The sequence below is a fragment of the Heterocephalus glaber genome, unplaced genomic scaffold (genome assembly GCF_053883595.1).
Source record: "Heterocephalus glaber isolate CG9 unplaced genomic scaffold, H.glaber_assembly_v1.0 deba00001725, whole genome shotgun sequence".
Lineage (NCBI taxonomy): Eukaryota > Metazoa > Chordata > Mammalia > Rodentia > Bathyergidae > Heterocephalus > Heterocephalus glaber.
Window position 1 is genome coordinate 84310 of NW_028258436.1, and position 25861 is coordinate 110170.

Below are 25861 nucleotides of genomic sequence, written 5' to 3' on the forward strand. Positions count from 1 at the left end.
ATTTACTGAGAACACATACCTATCATGAACATGAACATGAACTGTACTGGTATTTTGTTTTTGTTATTACAGGAAAAATTACATAAGATACAGAACTTAAGAAGAAAAGTTTTATTTGTGTTATTATATAAAAGATTTCAGGTTTGGTTTGATTGGTTCCCATGCAGAAACATCATGGTATATACAAATGAAGAAAAGAAAAGTACTTCATGAGAGCCAGGAACCAAAGGTAAAGGAAAGAGGGCCAGAGGAAGGGGCTGGGGGCCAAGTTTGGTCCCTGAGGTCACACTATCATGACTCAGCCAGGCACACCCAGAAGTGAGCTTTACTAATGTCCCACACAGCTCTCAAGCCAAACAAGTTATTACTAAGGGTGCATCACCTGACTTATTATAATATTTTTCTTTTAGGAATATAAATGTTGAATAGTGGAGAATTTCAACCTGTGATGGGCCAATACTGGGCATGGGGAGTGCACAATGTAAAGTCCTTTTGAATCCCAGCCTCATCACCAGGAATTGATCAGGTTGATCAAGTGTGGGGCTCTTTTTTCAGCAATCTTTCAGGCCCTCGTGCTTTTCTATGTATTAATCTTCAGGATTAATGCATTTTTTATGACCCTGGATAAAATATGAAGTTTCTCTGAGGGAGTTGGAATGTTTTTTCTTTCATCTTTGCTCTTCTGCAGAACACTGCTATCATAAAACTCTTATATCTTCCTTTACCCAATAACTGTATTCCTCTTGGGGGCCATATATTCATTTTCTTGGACGAAAATGAGTAGTCTGAGAGAGTTGGAAAATCTTGGCACTGCATCCTACTGCCTTATTTCCAACTGCAGACCTCCCTCTGTTACATTTTTCCAGGACTAGCCTGGACTTGAGATATTTTGTGATGTCAGGGGATTGATTCTTTCATGGGACATTGACCCTGGGACCTTCTGAGGACACTTGTGACCCACATTCAGGAAGAGTACACTGATTCCACTTAGAAACTAGGGCCGCTCTGAAAAGTGAGGCGTAAAACCCTTCAATGCAAGTATTCCTCACGTGAGATGAGTTTGATATCTAACATGGGAGAGAGACTGGTTTAGAATACCCTGGGTTACCATTTGATTACTATTTGAGTTCTACTCCTGCTGGTAGAGGAGTGTTTCTCTTGTCACTCTCAGCTCAGGGGTCTGGCAATGGAGCAGGAGCCAATCAGCAATGAAAATGCTGGCTGCCTGAACTACCCAATCAGGTGGGCTGACTGAAGGAAGCGGGTCCTCCTTGTATCATGGCGCCAAGGTGTACACCACGAGTGAGTTGCCCAGAGTCCTCAGCTAACTAGACTTTTTCTGTAATTTCTTCTGCCTGCGAGCTTGATTCAAAGGATCCCGGGGGACCAACAAGCCACACAATGGTGATGTTGTGGGACAGAAGCTGGGAGTGGGATGGAATTGGGTGCATTTTGAAAGAAAGTACCCAGAACCAGCTATGAGAATCTGCATTCTCCCTGCTTAGCCCGAGATACCGATGTCTTCCTAGTGTTTGATTCACTAGATGAATCATCATCATCTCCCCGTTTTTCCTTTTATTCAGGCAGTGACAGTTTCATATCCCCAGTATCCTGTAACTGACAATGTCAGCCCAGAATGCTTTCTATGGCAACCTCAGGCAGAGCTGTTTCTCCAACAGTCTGAGGAGAGCAGGGGCTTTGGGGAAACCTTGGGTTCCATACTCAGCAATGAAAAAAACTATTGCTTTAATTGTTTATGTGAGACCTCTGCTCACAAAGATATTACTGCATAAACCGAGTTCATGGTCTGGTCCCACATAGAAGAATGATGTCTTGAACCAATAGAAAGATATTAGGAGATATTTTATTGGAAATGAGAATAGCTCCCTGATTTCCAGGAAGTGTTCCCAGTGGTTAGCCATATGGCTGCCCAATGGAGAGCTAATCATAAATAAATGGAGCACAGTAATAGCCAAACTATTTAGTGATCACCTACATGAATTGTTTAGTGGCCAAGTATCACAGATGGGTCTGTTGAAGTAAACAACCACTTTGAACTCAGCCTCTAACCCATTTCTTCAGCATACAGAGTTCAAAGGAACCTGGGAGTTTAGCAACAAACTGGTTATTTTTTATTTTAAGATCCTTGAAATTCAGGAGCTTGGTAGGAGTGGCTGCAATTCCTTTTAATAGGGAGGGGGCTGCATTCCTTGTAATGCAGAAATTTCACTCTTGGTCTAAAATCCTAGGTAATAGTCTATTCTTATTTTAATTCCATTTATGTATGTATGCGTGTATGTTTTCTGAGACAAGGTCTCACTGTATAGCTCAGACAGGCCTTGAGCTCACTATGTAGCCCAGGCTGGGATCCTTCTGCCTCATCCTCCCAAGTTATGTGATTACAGGTGCTCTCAAGCACATCAGACCTCTCATTCTAATATTTATCAAATGGCTAATTACTCAACGGTATCTCATGCCCTTTCACTAGCTATGTGCCTTATTTGTAAGCTAAGTATAATATTTTTACAAAAAGACTGTTTAAGTTAGGCCTTCCATAGAGTGTAGAATGCTGAGAAAGTTGGAGGGGATGATAATGTATTAGCAAGGGAGGGAAAAGTGTTCCTGCTAAGGACAACTTCCTAAAGAGGCTGCTCACTGAGCCCACGGTGAGAAATGCATTGAACTGGGGATCTACAGGGACATGCATGAGATATTGGTATGATTGTGAAGGGAAAAGTGTGTCATCTTTGAAAAAATTGCTGTAGTCTCTGGACTGATTCTACACATTGTTTTAAAAATTAAAAACACTGATTGAGATGGACTTTGTATAAAAAATACTGAAGTAGGGGTCAATTCCCATAGTTAAGGTTTTTGAGCATAAGAATGAATAGAATAAAAGGGTGTTTTGAAAATGAAAGAGCAAAGGGGAGTAAAAAGGAAATGAGAGAGCAGGGGATTTTGGAGGGAGGTGAAAAAACAACTACAACAGGAAACTTCTCCAGAAGCCAGAGCATGCTTATTGTGACCATGAGTGAAAGGTCACAGGCCTAAAGAAAGGAAGGGAACTTTGTAACAGATAGATATTTCTTCTCTCACCACTGATCAGCTCACCTAGTCGTTTTTTGAGGGAAAAGTGGAAATTAGGAATTGATTCTTTCATTTTATAGGGACTGAAGTTGGGAAGTTTTCCCCGAGCTTTTTTTTTTTTAGTTGTTGAGGCTAGGTGTTACTAAGTTTTCCAGGCTCTGGAGAAGTTCTGATTCTACCTCCTTGATGGTTGAAAGGACAGACAAGTGCCACCTTGCTAGTTAAAGATTGGGGTTCTAAATCTCAATAATTTACCAAGATTTCAGTGCTTAGGAAAAATAAAATCACTGAGACATGGTGTTGCACACCTCTAATCCCAGCCACTATGAAGACAGACAGGAAAACCTCTAAATCGAGCCTGAATAACTGAACAACATCCTTTTTCAATGTGAAATAAGTATTGTGGGTATACATCCACCTCAAACTAACTTGCCTAAAGTGTATGAGATCTCAGGTTAAGTCTTTAGAAATGAAAAGGAAATTTTCTTTCATATAGATCTTATATTTAATTTTAAATTTCACTCATTTTTCACACCAGTGTTCCATGGCACAATACAATATAATTCTTCCTCATTATGAATCCCAGTAATGAGTCACTGCTTTCTCAGTAACAGACACTCCAGCTGAACAGCCAGTGATTTACAGTGAACTGTATTCAATAAGGAGTACATGCTATATTTAGTGTTTTATTATAAATTTGGCTTTGTGTTTCATTAGATTTCCTAAATACAGATCAAGTGTGTGTGTTGAGGAGGTTAAAAGGATCCAGGGCTTAGTGATGATGTTTCTTAATTAAGTTTTTTTTTTTTTGTATTTTTACTACATATTGTTTTCAATTGCCTTTAGGTTGATCAAGATGTTTTCCTTTTCAAACTCATGTCGTATCCATAGACTCATTTCTTCAACTCTTCATGTAGACCTATATAGTATGTAACACTCAACAGATCGTTTCATCTTTGGAACACTGTATTAACCTCTTTCTCCTGAGCTACTGAACTGGAGAGCAATACAATACTGTTTGGAAAAGGAAATGATACTCGGGGGTTTTTTCTCTGTTTTTTTGTATTATTATTATGAAGTGCCCTACTCTGATTATACTATTTGGCTTCTATCAGCAGGACAAGGGGATAGAATGGAAATCTTCAACTAGCCGACACAGGGCTGAGTAGTTAGCATTAGGGTTAGGGTTAGGGTTAACCCTTCCTGCAGACAGTTTGTCTGTATTATACCTCTAAAAATGTCATTGTAAGTCCTATAAAACAGCTTAAATTTCATAATTTCAATTGAGTGGTGTGATCCAGCCTCAGAAGAATTCAAACATAGAGCAGTTAAACTTTTTGAAAAGGAAAGAAACTTCTAAGGATCTTAGAATTTATTATAGAACTGACTACTTGCATTACTTGTGTGGGTGAACAGAAATAGTTTTAAAAAGATGAATAGAATGTGTGAATCACTAGGAAAGGAGCTTCTGGGGCCTATAATTAACTGGCGTGGTAAGGGAGGCAATGGACAGGAAAAAAATGGACAATTCACATTTGATAGTTTTGGATAAATTTTGTCATGTAAAACTAAGTTTTAACATCTTTGATTTATCATGATAAAAAATATTTTCTGCTTTAAATCCTGAGTCAGCATGAAGTACTCTTGACGATGACAAACTGTAGAGTATTGGAAAGTGGGTGTCTCACATACAGATTATTTTGTGGGTTTCCTCTCTCTGAGGATGTGCATCTGATTGCCATAGGGCCCTTACTGGAAAATGTTTGCTTCATCACCTACAAAGATTTGATGGAATCAGAAAATAATTTCTATACATAAAGAATATTTGTGAAGGGCATGTTTAACAAAAAAAAAAGACTTAGTGTTTTGTGATGATTAATTGTGGTGTGAATCCTTGATGACTAAGAAGCTCCTAGCTACTTGTGTTTCTCTGTGGAAAACTGGCTTGTAGAGCAGGAGGGATGATGCCCCTGTATGTGATTGACAATAACCAATAGGCTTGTACCCTAGATGGACTGAAAAGGAAAAACTATCTCTTATTTTTCTGTGGATGAGCTCTGGTATTTGCCTTTTCCTTTGGATGCTGGTCTCAGGTTTCTTCAGGCTCCTATCATAAAGTCTTCAGCTTTCCAATGGAGAGTCTTCAGCAGAAAAAGAGGCTGAGAGCAACAGGCCATTCACCTGATGTAATCTCATAGGTCGTGCTTCCTTGACTCAGTCAGACACTTACAGACCCATCTTTACTAACAACCTAGGTATCTCTCCAACCAACCAATGTGACAGTTGAAGTCTAACCATCAAGTGACATAGGAAAGAATATTACTTTGGTGACATTAATATGGCAAAGAAGAGGTACTGTCATCCTGTGAGGAGGAAAGAGCACATTTTGGAAATTTTACTGCATGAAGTTTTTACCTTTCTCTGCCTCATGACAGGGATGTGATTGAGGGTGGGGCTACTTTACAGCTATCAATCTAACCTACGTGCTGTGATTGGTGTTCAGAATTCTGGGTTTCTTTCTGATTTAGGTTAAAATAACTTGCCAGTCTGTGGCACTTGAAAATTTTAATTCCATCTTGATGCCTTTATGTAATACTACTAACATATTTTGCCAGTTTGTTCATTCAGTAAATAATTATATTCCCTGTTGGCATGCTTTTGTTTTCTTTACTAAAGATGATTAGATGAAGAGCTAATGTGTGAGAAAGTCTGTGCCTTGAAGCTGAATGTCTGCTTCAATTTTCTGCCCTCTGACTACCTTAGTACTCCTACTGCATTGTGTTCAACCTTTGCCTGGGAACAGATTCTTCTTTGGGTTTGGTGGTTTTCTCAATGTGTCATTGAATCTGGAAGTACAGTCATAGAGCTGTGATGCCATCATCTAGGACAAGAAATAAAAAGAGCCGCCAGAGTACAGTAAGTACTTGTTAGCAGCTCTGAAAAGCTAGAAGCAAATAGTATTTTAGGTCCACCAGGCTGGGTGAACTCAGTGATCCAGGAGGAGACCTAGGTGGGCAAGGGTTTTGTATACTATCATTTGGCCTCCATTCAAGGAGAGTGTGTATTTTCTTTATTTTCCTTTTGGCTCAGTCAGCAGAACATGGAGCAGCTTTGTATCAGTGAAGAAGAGTTTGGGTAGTATGAGCTGTCAAATGAGACTTGCTGGCCAGAGAATAGAATCCTCCTTTGTCAGGCATGTAAGGCAGAATCTCCCAGTGTGTTGCTGAGAGACTCCCAAGCTAGGTCAGCCTGATTTGTTCTGTGGGTTCTGTGGTCTGGTTGCATGGGAAGGACCTGGGAGACTTCAGTACCCAAGAAGGTGATTGCAGGACCAAATGACCAAAGACAGAAGTCAAATTTGTGTTAGAGGCATAAGTTGTGAGTGGAGGTGGACAGATGCCCTTTTGGCAGGATGTGGGCCTCTCCACGTGAGTTGAGAAATGTTGGTTTCTATATGTCAATTTTCACTGGTGCATACACATTTGGTCCTTTCTAATGCTGTATGTGGAGCTGAGACCTAAGCATCCTGTCCTATATAAGGATGGTAATTTTAATGTGGCCAGAACCCCAATGTTCTCAGGTCACTGCCTGCATCTCCACTACTCACCATGCTGTGCAGAAAGCAGGAGGATTGAGGGGAGACTCGGGACTTACATGAGGTTTCTGTGTGGGTGAGACTGGGCTCTGTTGCATGCCATGTTTTCTTTCTGCAGCACACCATATATTACTATAAAAGGTCCACTAAATTTTTCTTAAGAATGAAAGTTGGATTTTGTGGACCCTGTACATCAGTAGACTTGTGCATTGATATTTTCAGTGTCTGAATGTGCTGTTAGGATGTGGAGTTTTCTGCAGATGGATTACTAGGACCATGTCTGCAGCTACATCCACCTTTCCCTCCTCTCCGGTTGCCATGGTTGGAATACATTTTCCACCTTCTGGGCACTTTCCCATCCAGTTTCTACCTTTGAACCAGGAGAACATGAACTAAAACTGAGTCAAGATAAAACCAACTCCTTTAAATTCAAGTTGTTGGATATTGTGTCCAAGTGACAGGAAAGTGGTTAAGACATCTAATTATCCTAAGTCTGTTATAAGCTGAAATAGGAGATCTCAAACACATAAGTTGCATCCTCCACTCTGGGCTTCTTTGGGAAGATGGTAAATTCCAAAATTAACAATCATTTCCCCACGTTCTGAAGTCATTATAGGGTGTTTAGAAATCACTTAAAAATTGAAAAAAACCTTACAATTGCCTATGGTTAAAATCGGTGTTAGATCACTTGCCAAGCATGAGTATACCTCTATCTTATATTCAGAGCAGTGAAAGTAATGAATAAATCAATAAATGAACTTTTATAATGTATCATACCAAAAAGTAGATGATACGTTACCATGCTAAATAAGAGAAGAAGAAATCCTGCTGTAAAGGACTACTCCAGAAAGGACTTCCTGTTAAACTCACACTTTTTTCTTGCAGTTAGTACTCACATGTACATGCAATTCCTGTAGAAGTGTAAATGAAAAGTATCATTTCTCACATTATTGCTATAGGTCAGTGATAGTTTGTCAACATTATTCAAGAGAAGACATGCTGAATGAGGTAGGACTTTGATTAAAAACAGTATTGAATCAGGTGATAAATACCCTACCTGCCACAAAATGTTCTTGCCTTATTGATGGCCACTCTCCTCTTTTGGCAAATTTTCCAAAGTCTGCCATGTGTGATTTTCCTTGGATAGTGTTCTTTTAGCTTCCTTCCTTTAAATTTTCAATTTTCACTAATATTATGGATATTGCACAGGGAAACATGTTGTGAGATTTCTTTTTGTATTTATTTGTTTATTTTTTGTCTCACTATTGTTCAAAAGAGCTGATATGTGAATGAAGGAAAAGTATTTTTCATCCATTACATTGGTCATGAAGTTCCTGATTTTCCAATTTTATTTGAAAAGAATCTCATTTATTCCAAGGAATAATAGAATAAATTTTCTAGATATTGGAAAGAAACCACTGCCCTGTGGATTTTGGTAACTTCAGAGTAAAGGAGATGAGTATAAAGTGTAGCAGCTGATTCTCCTTTTTGCATAAGTCTAATGATTGTCTCTTTCCACACTTCAGTTTTCTTCATTGATATTTTCAATAGTTGAATCTTGTTCTATATTCAGTGTTTTTCTTGAGTCAGATGAGTTGTAGTTACTTTTTAGGTTAATCTTTATTCTCTATACAAAATGTTTATGTTGTGTACCCACCAAATATTTTCTTTTTTATCTCTTATGATTTTCATAGATTTCACTTTCTCCTTCTACTTCTGATGTCTACCTGAATTTTTTTTGTGAGGAAACACTTTTTCTTCTTTGAGTGTGTTTTTCACTATAAATTCTTAAGGCATTCAAGTTTATCTTTCCCATTTCAATTATGTAACCTATGTACATAGAAGAGTATATAATCCAGATTTACAAGTACATACCTATTTCTCCTTGAACATAAATGAAACACATTTGATTTATTCCAGGGATGTCTAACACCAGCTCCATCATGAATCAGTATTGTATTTACCTGTGGATCCATTGAAGACTGTCTTCCTTTCTTGTGGTCCATTTCTCATTCTCTCTACTAATCCCACACTGACATGAAAGGTGGAATTTGAATAACTTTCATGTTTATTATGCAAGCTATCTCCTTGCTCACGAGGTGTTGAATGTTAGTCTTTTATTGTACTGGACAGCCATCATATTTTAACAAATCAAACATGTGAGTAGTGAGTGTCACAATAATTCTTTTTAGTGCTCCATTTTGAGAGGAATTTGAGGCAAGGTCTCATTTTGTAATCTTGACTGCCCTTGAACTTCCTACATAGCCCAGGCCGGACATGGAACTCATGGCAATTCTCCTGTATCAGCTTCCCAAGGGCAGGGATTATAGACACATTCCACCACACCTGGCTGAAGTTTTCCCTTTGTATTTAATGACAAATTACTTTGTGATATTTTCATTTTCATTGCCTTGAATATATTTCATTAACATTTATCCCCTCATTACCTTCCCATATACCATCCTTGTATTTCTTATATCTGAGTGCAAGCAGACCATTTGGTGTTGCTGAGCTACAAGATAATGTGCCACCTTTCCCCTATTTCATTGTTCATACATAGACTTGCTCCAATACAACTGTGTTTCCTTTAGCATTTTCATTATTTGTAAACCTTGTTTAATATTCAATTAAGTTTCTTTCTATGAAACCAGATTCAAGTTTCAAAATTCTTCATGAGTGCAAGGAAAGATGGACTGAATGCTGCGAATAACTAGATTTGAAAAGAGATATTATCTATGGTATATCAGAATGATTCATTAGATATTTATGTGCCCGTGTTTTTTGGTTTGTGATTTGTGGGCTCCCTCTATGAGCTCTGGTTTAGAGACAGCGCACAAATACAATGTGGGTGATCCTGAAGGAGAACTAGTGCTACTATTCCACTAAAACTTGAGCAATGTGTTGCAATTTAGTGTCAGAATTACTGTGTGCAAATATTTATATGTACATGGCTTTGATGACCAAGACATGGAATTAATATTTGAAAGAATTATCTTCAGTTGACCTGTGTATCAGAGGAGTTCAGATATCTCAGGGTGTGTGTCTGAACCTTCATGAAACATGTCATTCTTTAGGAGACCGTGACCTTTGAGGATGTAGCTGTGAACTTTACCAAGGCAGAATGGGCTTTGCTGAATCCACCGCAAAAGAAGCTCTACAGAGATGTGATGTGGGAAATCTGTGTGCATATGACTGCTATAGGTAAGGATAACATCATTTTCTTACTTTGACGAGCTTGCTCAGTGATTTTTTTTCTTTCCCTTTTTAAAATTATTTATTTATTTGTTTGTTTGTTTGTTTATTCATGTTTTGAGACAATGTTTCACTATGTGAGGTTCAGGTTGGGCTCAAACTCACTAAGTAGACAAGACTGGCCTTCAACTCATGCTTCCTCAGCCGTCAGAGTGGTGGGATTCTAGATGTGCCACCCCACCCAGCTCAATGATGTAGGTTAAGTAGAATGTCATAACATTTGAAGAATGTCTCAGGCCTGGTTATTCTATACCATAAATCTAACTGGAAACTATTAATTTTTATATAATGATATAGTGACTTGTTATATTTCTATGTCTACAATTCAGGAAGAACCCAAGGTAACCAGCAAATGGAAGAACAGTACAAAACTTTTTCAAGAAATCTAAGGTAATTTTCATTCAAAAGAAAAAGGAATATTCTTCAAGAATCAATGTGAGAGCGGAAATATTATAGCCCAGGAAACCAAAAAAAGAGGCTGTGTTCCAATTTATTTAACCTCCCCCAAATTTCCAGAGATGCATATAGGTTCATTTTGTATAAAGTTACAATCAAATATGGAAATATTCCAATACAGAACACTAAAGTAGTACTGATATTGTGCACCAAGTGACAGTACCTACTCTATTTGTATAAAAAAATTCATAATCAACATCATAGAAACATGAGATTGCATTTCAGTATTGTGTATAGGCAAATATGAAATGAATAAATTGTGAACTTTCCCAGGAACTTATCTTTAAAATTTCCATGTATACATGTGTATATGATACATCTGTTATCTAGAAAATTGCTAACATGCAAGCAGTATTCAAAATGCAAATGAGTGCTATGGTTGTTGTAACAGATGTTTTCAAAACATTCTCCAAAATATAGAGGTCTCCATGTTTTAAAACTCTTAGAAATCAGCCTCCTATATTGCTGATGGGAATGTAAAATGGAACCATTATGATAATCAATATGCAGATGTCTCAAAATGTGATAATATAAGTTTTCATTTGATCCAACTGTACCTCACTGAGTATATTCTGAAATAAGTTAAAATCATCAAGTTTTAGTGATACATGCATTCCATTGTTCAAAGGAGGTCACCCATGGGTATTCATAATATCGAAGTCCTGGAATCAATTCAGAACAGCCAAGCTCTGGAAAGAGCCTAGATAGCCATCACCAGACACCTGGATGAGTAAAATGTGGAATTGGCTCAGCATGGTCGTGCATTCCTGTAATGCCTGCAGTCTGGGAAGCTGAGTCTGTAGGAGGACAAATTGAAGTTCAGCCCAAGCAAATTAATAACCAATAAGAATCTCTTTCAAAATAAAACAACAATGAAGCTGGAAATATAATTCCCCGCTAAGACCTGCGTTTAATTCTCACCCCTGAAAAAACTATGCTATATAATCAGCCAAAAAGAACAATTTCTATCATTTGCCAAAAATAAAATTAGATGGGACTCCATCTCATAATGTTAAGTGAAACATTTTAAATGAGAAACTAAAAAATATGTTTAGGGAATAAAATAAAGGAAAGATGATAGAAAACAGAAAGGCTGACTTTTGTGAGATGGGAAAGATGGTCAGGGTAAGGAGAGAAGGGGAGAGTGATGAGTGAAAAGATATAAAAATGATCAATATGACACAAACATGTACCCATCCCCTAAAATGAAACTTGATAGTGTGTTTTGCAAACATTTGCCAAGTAATCTTCCCATGTGAAAAACATTCCCATGAGAATGGGGGTTTTGGAGGCATGGTCCAGGCCATTAGGTCAACTTATCATCAGAATTTCTTAGCAGGCATCAAATGAGAACTTGTCCTGATTGACTATTAATATGGACATCTTTTTCATTGTTTTTAATATTTTTGTCCTTTTACCTTTACAGAAATGATGCAGACAAGTGTTTGAGATTGGAAAAGATGCTGTGTAAATGTAGTGAACATGGAAAAACCTGGAGTGATTTCCAGTCCTTTCAGAAACATGAAATGAGAAAGACTGGAGAGAAACAATGTCAGTCTGAGCAATGTGGGAAAGCCTACTCTGATCTTAGTGAACAAACTCATCATGGGGAGAAAACATTTCTAGGTAAGAAAAATGTGAAAGCCTCCAGCAAACCCAGTTGTGTTCCAATCCAGGAAAGAAAGCATGGTGTAGGGAGTCCATGTGGGTACAAACAGTGTGAGAAACCTTTTATGTCTTCATATTATATTCAACCAAATGAAAGAATACATGCTGGAGAGAAGCCCTACGTAACTAAGGAATGTGTGAAAGCATTATCTCATAGTCATTCCTTTCACAAACCTAGCATAATTTGCACCGGGCAGAAACTTTATGTATGTAAGCAATGTGGAAAAGCATTCATGACCCAGGCTTCTTATGAAATACATGAAGAAAATCATGCTAGAGACAAAACTTATGCATGCAAACAATGTGGGAAAGCATTTGGCACAGAAAGACAGTGTCATCGTCATGAAATAACTCACACTGGGGAGAAACCCTATGTATGTAAGCAATGTGGGAAAGGATTTGGTTATAAGCAATCACTTGAAAGACATAGAGGATCTCACACTGGGGAGAAACCCTATGTATGTAAGCATTGTGGGAAATCTTTCACACGAAAGAGTGGTTGTCAAATACATGAAAGAATTCACACTGGGGAGAAACCCTATGTATGTAAGCACTGTGGGAAGGCATTCAGCAAACACACTTCCTGTCAAATTCATGAAAGAATTCACACTGGGGAGAAACCCTATGTATGCAAGCATTGTGGGAAATCTTTCACCAGAAGTAGTGCTTGTCACATACATGAAAGAATTCACACTGGAGAGAAACCCTATATATGTAAGCAATGTGGGAAAGCATTCCACACACAGAGTGGCTATCAAAGTCATGAAATAATTCATACTGCGGAGAAACCCTATGTATGCAAGCATTGTGGGAAATCTTTCACCAGAAATAGTGCTCGTCACATACATGAAAGAATTCACACTCGGGAGAAACCCTATGTATGTAGTCATTGTGGGAAATCTTTCAGTGGAAAGAAAGAATGTCTAATACATGAAAGAATTCACACTGGGGAGAAACCCTATGTATGTAAGCATTGTGGGAAGTCTTTCACCCGAAAGAATGCTTGTGATATTCATGAAAGAATTCATACTGGGGAGAAACCGTATGTATGTAACCATTGCGGGAAATCTTTCACCCAAAAGGGAGTATGTGTAATACATGAAAGAATTCACACTGGGGAGAAACCCTATGTATGTGAGCATTGTGGGAAATCTTTCAGCCGAAAGAGAAATTGTCACGTACATGAAAGAATTCACACTCGGGAGAAACCCTATGTATGTAGTCATTGTGGGACATCTTTCAATGGAAAGAAAGAATGTCTAATACATGAAAGAATTCACACTGGGAAGAAACCCTATGTATGTAAGCATTGTGGGAAGTCTTTCACCCGAAAGAGTGCTTGTGATATACATGAAAGAATTCATACTGGGGAGAAACCCTATGTATGTAACCACTGTGGGAAATCTTTCACTGAAAAGGGAGTTTGTGTAATACATGAAAGAATTCACACTGGGGAGAAACCCTATGTATGTGAGCATTGTGGGAAATCTTTCACCCGAAAGGGAGCTTGTATAATACATGAAAGAATTCACACTGGAGAGAAACCCTATGTATGTAAGCATTGTGGGAAGGCATTCAGCAACCACATTTCCTGTCACATACATGAAAGAGTTCACACTGGGGAGAAACCCTATGTATGTAATCATTGTGGGAAATCTTTCAATGGAAAGAAAGAATGTTTAATACATGAAAGAATTCACACTGGGGAGAAACCCTATGTATGTAAGCATTGTGAGAAGTCTTTCACCCGAAAGGGTGCTTGTCATAGACATGAAAGAATTCATACTGGGGAGAAACCGTATGTATGTAACCATTGTGGGAAATCTTTCACCCAAAAGGGAGTTTGTATAATACATGAAAGAATTCACACTGGGGAGAAACCCTATGTATGTGAGCATTGTGGGAAATCTTTCACCCGAAAGGGAGCTTGTATAATACATGAAAGAATTCACACTGGAGAGAAACCCTATGTATGTAAGCATTGTGGGAAATCTTTCAACCGAAAGAGAAATTGTCACATACATGAAAGAATTCACACTGGGGAGAAACCCTATGTATGTAATCATTGTGGGAAATCTTTCAGTGGAAAGAAAGAATGTCTAATACATGAAAGAATTCACACTGGGGAGAAACCCTATGTATGTAACCATTGTGGGAAATCTTTTGCCCGAAAGGAAGTTTGTGTAATACATGAAAGAATTCACACTGGGGAGAAACCCTATGTATGTAAGCATTGTGGGAAATCTTTCAACAGAAAGGAAGGTTGTGTAAAACATGAAAAAATTCACACTGGAGAGAAACCCTATGTGTGTAAGCATTGTGGGAAATCTTTCAACAGAAAGGGAGGTTGTGTAATTCATGAAAGAATTCACACTGGGGAGAAGCCCTATGTGTGTAAGCATTGTGGGAAAGCATTCAGCACATTCAGTCACTGTCAAAGACATGAAAGCATTCACCCCATAGGTACCCTATGTATGTAAAGGATGTGGGAAAACATACCCTACACAAAAATATTTTCAAATACATGAATGAAGTCATGAAGATGAGAAACTCTATGTGTATCAGTAATGTAGAAAATCTTCAGCTAATGCAGTTCTGGTCAAACACATGAAGAAATTCACATGGAGGAGAAACCCTATGTATGTAAGTAATGTGGGAAAGCACTCAGTACAATAAAGTGCCATTAAATAGATGCAAGAAGGCACACTTTGGCAAACTGTATGTAGGTGGAGTGGGAAAAGATTTGAGGCCATCTCTTCATTTTGTAGACAAAAAATTCTCATGAGGAAGTAACTATGTAAGAAATGTGTAAAAATGTATCTGATCCAGTGCTAAGCACATGAACAAGGTGCCACTGGAGAAAAAGCCTATGTAAGCAAAGTAGGAAAGCATTTGGCTTATACAGGTATTATTAAATACATGAAAAAAGTCAAATGGGGGAGAATCCCTACATATGTGTATATATATTGAAAATTCTCTGAAAATTACTCATGTAATGGAGACATGTAGAAATAATATGAAAATTTGGTATCAGTATTTCTTCCTTGATTTTCTAGAAAATATACTCTCAGTTGGAAATAACCTAAAACATATTTATTCTGTGTTTTACAGTAAATTACTTGTAAATATCTGATGTATCTCTGGTCTTTAGTATGAAAAAGAATGAGTTGACATAATTATATATTTTTATGTATGCCAATGTCTCTGAACTTAACATATGGTGTCTCCCAATTAAAAAGGTGAATTGAAGTGTAGTTTTCACTTCCAAGTAGGGTGAGTATTTGTGCAGTATTTATTTTATTTTGTTTTTACAATTTGGAGGAATAAACCATTAAAAAGTAAAGTTTGGTAATTGCTTTTTAATGTTGGGATGTCCCACTAACTTTGATTTGAATTTGGTTGGTATATATACTCCATATTCTGTGTAACAAGATAATTTTTTGTTTGATGTTATTTTATATTTGGTGGAGAGAGAGGCTTGTGAATGTGTTTTTGAGAAAAGTCAATTGTTTTCACACAACGTGTATATTAGCAATATTGTGTTTTTCATATTTTGACAAAACACCTGCATGTATCCCAATATAATTGTATATTACATTAAGTACATAAATTTTTCTAGTTGCTAGGGTAGTTGGCTGCTATTTACCATCACCAGGAAAACATCCAGTGTATATCACTATTCCAGCCAGTCATGGGCTTTTCAGAATTAATGACATTCTACCCTGAGCATACTAGTTGGAGTTAGTATTATGGCTTAAATTAAATTTTGTTTTCTTTCCATGAACATTTTACTATTCATGCTAATATTATGATGACTTTTAATTTTTTTGGTAATGTTTCCAACACCTTTATCTAAAAATAAGCCATACTGCTGTGAGTGTCTGATTGCCACAGGTCAGGAAGAACATAACTTGTCTGCAAATGTACCATGAATTGTAGTAACAAATCTCCAAAAAGTATAAATGATGGAAAGATTTATGAGTAATATTATCAAAGGAATTTTGGTTCATAGTGAAATTGGTTTAGGAAGGATAATTTTTTATGTTTTGGTACTGGGGATCAAACTCGGGTCCTTGCGCTTGTGCAGCAGGCAGCGAAACCACTGAGCTGAATCCCCTGCCCTAGGAAAGATAATTATTGACTGTGATGAGGCAAATGCTTTTATTCTAATCCTTGGTGCTGGGATTGACATTCTCTTTCCTCATCAATATTGCTTTAATGAAGAAGATGAAATAAGGCCATGAAGAAAAAGAAACAGTTCAATAAAAAGCGGAAATTTACTACTTTCTGATTCAGAGTGTGTTTTTTTACCAATTTTAGAGATAAATGTATACAATGTCTTTTCATTATGTATAAGGAACACTGTGTGATATTTGAGATGTGTGCAAACATGTTAAAATACACAGGGTTATGCAAACTGGCTATGAGGCCCAGTTGGTAGCCTTTTTTGGATTTTGCCTTTTTAATAATGATATATTTTTTGAAATATTTTATACAGTGTTTTCTGAATACAAATGGGGCTCAATTTCTGATAGGGTTCCATTGTGATAGACTTGTGGAAACATGAAAATATAATTGAGCAATGAATACCCATAGTGCTGTGAACATTATATAGTTTGCTCTAGCCTTAATCATGCTTAGACATATGAATTACCCACCAGTTTAGTAGTATGTGAAATGATGTCTTCTTTAGATCTGAAATATGTGATGTAATTCATGGAATGTAATTCACTGCAGAACACAATGTCAGCTTTTTACCCCATGGAACATCTGGGTGAGTTCTCTGTGGCTCACTTCTGCTTTTCACCATCACCAGGAAGATATCCAGTGGCTATCACTATTCCAGCCAGTCATGGGATTTTCAGAATACAGGACATTTTACCCTGAGCATATGCACTTTTCCATCTTTTGAATTCCTGGTGATGCAGGCCTGTAATCCCACCAAGTCAGGAGGAAGACTTGGGAGGAAAACAAAATGGAGGCCAGCCTGGGCAACTCAGTGAGACCCTGTCTCAATAGAGATGAATGTTCTGGAGATCTGTTCACTGCTTTAGTACTTCTAGGTTCATTTCACAGTACCAAATTTATTTTAATGTAAATCATTGCACATCAGTGTTTGTCTTTTTGTCACTTAACATATAAAAGTCTAAGCCAGATATGATGGTGCATTCCTCCAGTCCCAGCATCAGGAAAAGCTGAGACAAGATGATCATGGTTTTGAAGTCAGTGGGGGCCATCTTGGCTTGTTGTCATATCAAACTATGTAAGAGCTCTCTTTATATCTACATGTTAAGTTTCGGGAAAGAAAGAAGTTTAAGTTAAAACATAAACCTGTGATAGGATAGAAAAAATAGTGATGGCAAATCATGATTTTATTCCTCAGGCAATATTATTTTCATGGTACATATTTGTAGAGCAGGCATAAACCTTCATCATAGATTTAAACATAAATATTTAAACATGAGTAAGTCAGGCATTCCATGTATAGAGACAAGAAAATTAGTTTGGTCAGTACTTTTACTGGGAAAAGAATTTCACCAGGTACTCTTCAGAGGACTAATATCTGGAATATATAAAGAACTCTAAAAATTATGTGCCCCAAATAAAAGACTGAATTGAAAAACCTGGCAAAGAAAATGAGTACACATTTCTCAGAAAATTTTCAGTATTTGTGGCCAGTAGAGAAATGCTAATTAAAATGTCTTGTTACAAAAAGAACAAACATCATGGTGAACTCAAAAAGAAGTCAGGAGGCTGCAAGCAAAGCATTCAGCATTGTTGATGGGAATGTAAACTAGTTCAACCACTGTGGAAGTCAGTGTAGAGACTACTCAAAAAACTGAAAAATAATAACCTTGCTCAATATAGATGTTCATCTTGTGGTCTTGTGAGTAAATTTCACAAAGAGATAAAGATGTTATAATTCAGTGATATATGCATATTCATTTTTATAGCAGAAATGCACACACTTGTTTCTTGTATCTTTTTCAGTGCAGGGTAAGCACTGCTCTGTCTGCCACCAAATGGAAAGTGTAACACCAAATAATCTGCTTAATATAGTGATGTGCATGTGTAATTCCAGCACCCAGGAGACTGAAGCAGGAGGATAGCCATGAGTTCAAGACCAGCCAAATTACTCAGTGAATCTCTGTCTCAACACAGACAACCAAAAACACCCTGAAATACCTCTTCAGTGTATTCTATTTGATATGTTAATAAATTATAGGTGATATATATTTTGTTATGAAACAGGTTCTGTGCCAGATTATTTTTCTAGATTACAGGTTAACATAAAGACGATAAGCACATTAATACAGCAAGGGCTTGCTATAATGATCAGTAAATTGAGTATTTTTTAATATATTTTTATTTTGAGTAAACATACTCAGTATTTTTATTCTATACTTGTAGATATACAGTATGGTAACATAAATTATTGGGAATTTGTACCTTTACATGATACATTTTGCTTCTTATATTTTTTCCTTTTTCCTGCCCTCCAACACATGGACCCCTCCCTATTTAAAAATACTTTGTTTCCATTTTTTCCTTTTCTTACATTTTTTCCTTTCCTTTCTTTCCTTTGCCCTACCCCTCCCAATTCACCTTACACTTTGAAATTTTTCTCCCTATTTTACATTATCCATTATATATTTTGATCCTTATTTACACTTTCAGTTGCTTATACCGGAGAAACTAATCAGTATTTACACGCATCTATCTCATTTATTTCAGTTAAGAGTATGGCTTCATTGTCCATCCGTTTAGCTATAAATGTCTCTAGTTTCTCATTCTTTATGGATGAGTAGTACTCCATTTTATTAAAAAAAAAAAAACTTTCACGTTTTCTTTATCCAGTCTCCAGTTGATGGGTAATTGGGCTTTTTCCAAGTTTTAGTTATTATACACTGTGCTGCTATGAACATGAGTGCACCTATATTGCAGTGGTATGATTCTTTTAATTCTTTTGGGAAGATACCCAGCAATGGATTGGCTGAGTCCAATGGGATCTCTAATCCTAGTTTTTTGAGGTATCTCAATACCAATTTCCACAGTAGTTGCACCAGCCTACATCCCCACCAACAGTGGAGCAGAGTTCATTTTTTTCTACTGCCTCACCAGCATTTGTTGTAGGTTGATTTCTTGAGAGCAGCCATTCTTTCTTGGGTGAGCTGAAATCTCAGCATTCTTTTCCTTTGCATCTCTTGAATGACCAGTAGTTTTGAGCATTTTTTCTTGTGTTTATATTCTATTTCTCTTTCTTTGTTTGAGAAATGTCTATTCATTTCTGATGCCCATTTTTGGATTGGGTCTTTAAGTTTGGGAGGTCTGATATTTTTAAGTTCTTTATACATTAGCAATAGTAAACTTGTTGGTTTCTCTTGCTCTGCAGAAGATTTATAATAAGAAGAATTCCCACTTATTGATTCTTTGTGCTAGTTCATGTACGAGTGAGTTTTTGTTTATGAAATCTTTTCCTATGACAATGTCTTCAAGAGTTCTACCTAACCTTTCTTCCAGCTGACTTAGTGTTTCTGTTTTAATATTTAGCTCTTTAATCCATTCAATTTTAGTTTAGTGCATGGTGAGAGCTATAGGTCTAGTTTTAATCTTGGATAAATTGGAACCCAATTTTTCCAGCACCATTTATTAAATACAGTACCTTTCCTTCAGTGAGGGTGTTTGGCTCCTTTGTCAAAATGATGTGACTGAGCATGTCTCAAGTTGTTTCTGAATCTTTTAATCTCTCCCACTGATCCTCAGGTCTGTTTCTTTGCTAGTACCATGCTCTTTTTATGACAGTAGTTTTGTAGTATAGTTTCAAGTTGTAGATTGTGTTACACCCTATCTTGTCTTTTTTGGCTAGAATGGCTTTTGCTATTCTAGGTCTCTTCTTGTTCCAAATGAATTTTGGATAGTTTTCTGAAAGTCTGTGGAGTATTCTTTTGGAATTTCAATTGGTATTGTATTGAATTGGTACAGCAGTTTTGGAGGTATGGCCATTTTCATTATACTTGTTTTTTCTCCCCTGGAGCAAAGGATGTCTTTACATTTTCTTATATGCTTTCAATCTTTTTTTTTTTTAAACAGTGTTATAGTTTTCAGAGTAGTGGTCTTTGATTTCTTTCATGAGGTTGATTCCTAGGTATTACATTTTTTTTGGATGAGCTTGTGAAAGGAGTTGTTTCTCCAATTCCCCTCTCTCTGAATCTGTTGTTCATAGACAGGAAAGCTATTGATTTTTTATGTGTTGAACTTGTATCCAGCTACTCTACTGAAATAGGTTAGTAAGTCTAGAAGAATTTTGCTGGAGTTTTGGGGTTCATATAGAGTATTATGTCATCTGCCAATAATAACTATTTAACTTCTTCATTTCCTATGTATTCATTTTATTTCTTTCTCTTGTCTAATTGCTGTGGCTAATGTTTCCAAAACTATATTGAACAAGAGTGGTGGTAGTGGACATCCTTGTCTTGTTCCTGACTTTAGTCTGAAGGATTTCAGTTTTTGACCATTTAGTATGATATTGGCTGTTGGTCTTTCTTTCTTTCTTTCTTTCTTTCTTTCTTTCTTTCTTTCTTTCTTTTTTCTAAGCACACTGTGAAACACCTAAGGATGTTTATTGTAATCAGCAGATCAACAATTTAAAAATGAAATACAAAGTGATGTAGCTAAAAATCTAGTAAGTTAAAACAAAATCATAAAATATATTCAAGCAATCCAAATGAAGGCAAGAAAGGATGAGTAGAGGAATTAGAAAATAGTATACGACAAAAATACAATCATAATATAGTTACATCAATAATTATATTAAATGTTAATGAAGAAAATACTCCAATTAAAGAGCAGAAATCACCAGAAATGGTATTTTTAAATGCAAGACCCAAATACGTACTCACCAGAAGACATTAACTTTAAATATAGTCAGTTAACAAGGCAAACATAATAATAACCAATGCATACATGCCTAACAATAGAGCTTCAAGTTAAGTGAAACAATAGTTTATGGAATAAAAGAGGAAGCAGAAAACATTACAGTTGTAATAGGATATTTGAATATCTTCTCAGCAATTGATAGAACACAAAACAAGAAATTCAGTAAAACCATACAGGATCTCAGCAACTATGTCAGCATCTGGTCCCAAACTTCATAATCTTGGTCTCTTCATCATCTTTCTTCATCTCCCACCACTCTCCCACACTTCGGACCCTATGCTGTGCAGCACTTGTGCAATCTAATAAAAAAATCAGCCTAATGGCTGCCTGGCATCCAGTGCACTCTTTATTCATAGTGTAGGAAGGTGGGGTTACTAGTGCTATGTGGCCCACGTGGCCTAGGCTGAAGTGATTGTCTCGTGATAGGGGCATGCGCAGAAAAGAAACAAGGATACATAATGTAACTGTCTCCTGGGGCTGTGCCATCCAGGATCTACAATCTTAGACTGCCTCTGTCTATCTTATCTAGGAGGAGAAAGGGAGTAGGGATTACGCGAAAGGCCATCTTCAGGCTTGGCCAGTGGCACTCAAGAAAAATGGAAAGCACAAATTACCATTATTAAGAATGAAGAGGAGATATCACTACACATTTTACCAACCTTAAAATGATGAGGGAATTTTAAAATGTTATAAAACAGTTTGTTAATTATTTCTGCAAATTGATGATATGGAATATATATGCATTATATATATGTATATGTATATATAATGACTAATATTTACAGAAGATGAAAAAGGAAAACCTAAATTCTAGACTGCAAGTAATTTCACTGGCAAGTTTTATCAAACATCCAAAGAACAAATAACACCAAATTTATATAAAATCTTCTTTAAAAATTAGGGGAACAGGAGAACAAGATACATTTTCTAATTTGGTTTATGTCATTGAAACCCTAATACTAAAACATGACAAAGACATTATGATGAAGGAACACTATAGGTTAATATCCCTTATAAACATAAATATAAAAATCTTTAATAAAATATTATCAGATTAAACCTAACATTATATAAAAATATATATATCATGACCAATGAGGGTTTATCCCAAGAATGCAAGGTTGGTTATTATTCAAAACTTAATCAGTATGAATTCATCACGTATAAAGAATAAAAGAGAAAAACCATCAATCATTTCATGAGACACAGAAAAAGCATTTGATAAAATTTAACATGAATTCATATTTAACATTGCCAGCAATCTAGCAAAGAAGTTCTTCAATCTGATAAGGGACATCTTTGATGATGGAATATTAAAAACTGCAATTTTCCTTGCAAGTTTAGAAACAAGGCAAGGGTGTCCACCCTCATCACTTCTTTTTTTTTTACTTAAATTCTTTTATTGGTACATGTTAGGTATACAATATGTTTACATTTATCATTGGATACTTGTACCTATACATAATGTATCCTGGTTCATGTTTTCTTCCCCATTCCCTGTCCTCCCTCCCCCCCTCCATCCTTCCCTATTTACAAGTACTTTGCCTCCATTTTTTCCTTTTCTCATAATTTTTCCTTTCCCTTCTTTCCTTTCCCCTTCCCCTCCCAATTTCCCTACCCCTTTGGACCTTTTCTTCCTATTTCAAATTATCAATTATTCATTTTAATCATTTTCATCCTTATTTACACTTTCAATTTCTCACACCAGAGACACTATTTGGTATTTATCATATTTGTCCTATTTATTTCACTCAAGAGTTTGGCCTCAATATGCATTCATTTAGCTATAAATGTCTCTAGTTTCTTGTTCTTTATGGCTGAGTAGTACTCTATTTTATTAAAAAAACACCATATCTTCCTTATTCAATTTTCAGTTGATGGACACTTGGGCTGTTTCCAAGCTTTAGCTATTACAAACTGTGCCACTATAAACATGGGTGCACATATATCTCTGTGGTATGATTCTTTTAATTGTTTGGGGAAGATACCCAGCAGGGGGATAGCTGGGTCAAATGGGACCTCTAGCCCTAGTTCTTTGAGGTATCTCCATACTGATTTCCACAGTGCTTGCACAAGTCTACACTCCCACCAACAATGGAGAAGGGTTCCGTTCTCTCCACACCCCCGCCAGCATTTGTTATTGATTGATTTCTTCAGAGTAGCCGTTCTTTCTGGGGTGAGGTGGAATCTCACTGTTGTTTTCATCTGCATCTCTCGAATGACCAGTAATGTTGAACATTTTTTCATATATTTACTTGCTGTTTTTACTTCTTCATCTGAGAAATGTCTGTTCATTTTGGATGCCCATTTTTGAATTGGGTCTTTGAATTTGGGAGGTCTGATTTTTTTCAGTTCTTTATATATTCTTGATAGTAGATCTTTGTCTGAGCTACAGCTGCTAAATATTTCTTCCCACAATGTAGGTTGTCTCTTAGCTCTATTGGTAGTTTCTCTTGCAGTGCAGAAGCTTTTTAATATGATGAGATCCCAGTTGTTGATTCTTTGTGCTAGCTCCCATGCTACTGAAGATTTGTTCATAAAGTCTTTTCCTATGCCAATGTCATCAAGAGTTCTACCTAACTTATCTTCCAGCAAGTTTAGTGTTTCTGACTTAATATTTAGATCTTTAATCCACTTCGATCTTAGTTTAGTGTGCGGTGATAGGTATGGGTCTAGTTTTAATTTCTCACAGGTTGAAATCCAGTTTTTCCAACACCATTTATGACATAGGCTATCTTTCCTCCAATGAGGGTGGTTGGCTCCTTTGTCAAAGATGAGGTGACTGAGTATGTCTGGAGTTGTTTCTGCATCTTCTAATCTATTCCACTGATCTTCAGGTCTGTTTCTTTGCCAGTACCATGCTGTTTTTATCACAGTAGCTTTGTAGTATAGTTTCAAGTTGGGCATTGTGATGCCCCCAGCCATGTCTCTGTTGCTTAGCATTGCTTTTGCTATTCTAGGTTTCTTCTGCTTCCAAATGAATTTTTGGATTGTTTTCTCTAGTTCTGTGAAGTATATTGTTGGAATTTCAATTGGCATTGCATTGAATCTATATAGTAGTTTTGGAAGTATAGCCATTTTCATTATATTGGTTCTTCCTACCCAGGAACAAGGGCTATCTTTCCATTTTCTTATATCCTCTTCAATCTCCTTCTTCAGAGTGCCATAGTTTTCAGTGTAGAGGTCTTTTGCTTCCTTTGTTAGGTTGATTCCTAAATATTTCATTTTTGTAGATGCTATTGTAAAAGGAATTATTCCCCAAATTTCTCTCTCAATGGGTCTGCTATTTGCATATAAAAAGGCTCTTGTTTTCTGAGTGTTAACCTTGTATCCAGCTACTCTACTGAATCTGTCAATTAGGTCTGGAAGACTTTTGACTGAGCTTTTTGGGTCTTTTATGTAAAGTATCATATCATCAGCAAATACTGACAGTTTCACTTCTTTGTTTCCTATCTTTATTCCTTTTATTTCTTTGTCTTGTCTAATTGTTATGGCTAATGTTTCCAGAACAATATTGAACAGGAGTGGTGATATTGGGCATCCTTGTCTTGCTCTGATTTTAGTGGGAAAGTTTTCAGTTTTTGACCATTTAGTATGATGTTGGCTGTTGGTTTTTCATAGATAGCCTTAATTAGGTGAAGATAAAGACCTCCTATTCCAATTTTCTGTAGGGTTTTTATCATTAATGGGTGTTGGATTTTGTCAAATGCTTTTTCTGCATCTATTGAGATGATCATGTGGTTTTTGTCCTTGACTCTGTTAATATAATGTATTACATTTATTGATTTACAGATGTTGAACCATCCTTGCACCCCAGGGATAAATCTGACTTGGTCAGGGTGTATGATCTTGATGACACTCTGTATTCTATTTGCACATATCTTGTTGAGGATTTTTGCATCTATTTTCATTAGGGAGATTGACCTGTAGTTCTCTTTTTGGGTTGAGTCTTTCCCTGGTTTTGGAATCAAAGTAACACTTGCTTCCAGGAATGAATTTGAAAACCTTGCTTCCCTTTCAGTTTCCTTGATGAGTTTAAATAGTAATGGCGATAGTTCTTCTTTAAATATCTTGTAGAATTCAGCAGTGAAGCCATCAGGACCTGGGCTTTTTTTTGTTGGTAAGTTTTTTTTTTTATTACATTTTCAATTTCATTAATTGTAATTGGGGTGTTTAGTATTTCTATGTCTTCTTCATTTAATTTTGGCAATTCATATGTATCTAGGTATCTGTCCATTTCTTCTGTGTTTTCCATTTTATTAGAGTACAGGTTCTCAAAGTAGGTATTGATGATTCTCTGGATTTCTGCTGGAGTTGTTCTGGCTTCCCCTTTTTCATTCTTAATTGCATGGATTTGAGCCTTTTCTTTCCTTTTTTTGATAAGGTTGGCTAAAGTTTTATCAATTTTATTTATTCTTTCATAAAACCAACTCTTTGATTCATTGATTTTTTGTATCATTCTCTTAGTCTCCATTGCATTGATTTCTGCTCAGATCTTTATCATTTCCTTTCTTGTACGAGCTTTGGGTTTGTTATGCTCTTCTTTTTCTAGGAGCTTGAGGTTCTGCATTAAGTTATTTAACTGAGATCTCTCTGTTGTCCTTATATAGGCATTCACTGCTATGAATTTCCCACATAGAACTGCTTTCATTGTGTCCCACAGATTCCTGTATGTTGTACTGGCATCTTCATTTACTTGTAGAAACTGTCTAATTTCTTCTTTAATTTCCTCTCTGACCCATTGGTTATTCAGGAGGGTGTTGTTCAATTTCCATGTGTTTGTGGGAGTTTTGCAGTTTCTTATGATATTGATCTCCAATTGTATTGCACTATGGTCTCATAATATACAGGGGATAACTTTGATTC

At 36.5% G+C, this 25861-nt stretch overlaps 1 protein-coding gene across 3 annotated transcripts; it reads left to right on the plus strand.

Annotated features, from left to right (window-relative positions):
- Positions 1–1254: 1254 nt before the first annotated feature.
- LOC101697471 (zinc finger protein 670-like) lies at positions 1255–18247 on the plus strand. Of its 3 annotated transcripts, XM_087199767.1 has the most exons (5): positions 1255–1302; positions 9757–9883; positions 10264–10324; positions 11817–12016; positions 18050–18247. In XM_087199767.1, the coding sequence occupies exons 1-5, from the start codon at positions 1279–1281 to the stop codon at positions 18166–18168; spliced, it is 531 nt and encodes a 176-aa protein (XP_087055893.1). In that variant the 5' UTR covers positions 1255–1278; the 3' UTR covers positions 18169–18247. The 3 variants fall into 3 exon arrangements, with proteins under 3 accessions (XP_087055893.1, XP_087055891.1, XP_087055892.1); XM_087199765.1 differs by lacking the exon at positions 18050–18247 and having other exon boundaries at positions 11817–16721; XM_087199766.1 differs by lacking the exon at positions 18050–18247 and having other exon boundaries at positions 1271–1404; positions 11817–16720.
- The last annotated feature ends 7614 nt before the right edge of the window (positions 18248–25861 follow it).

What these genes read in the sequence shown, in the direction of transcription:
- LOC101697471 (XM_087199765.1), top strand. Translation starts at nt 1,279, where the DNA reads ATGGCGCCAAGGTGTACACCACGA. An exon ending in TGTGCATATGACTGCTATAG is followed by an intron (nt 9,884 to 10,263) that starts GTAAGGATAACA and finishes TCTACAATTCAG; the next exon opens with GAAGAACCCAAGGTAACCAG. An exon ending in ACTTTTTCAAGAAATCTAAG is followed by an intron (nt 10,325 to 11,816) that starts GTAATTTTCATT and finishes TTACCTTTACAG; the next exon opens with AAATGATGCAGACAAGTGTT.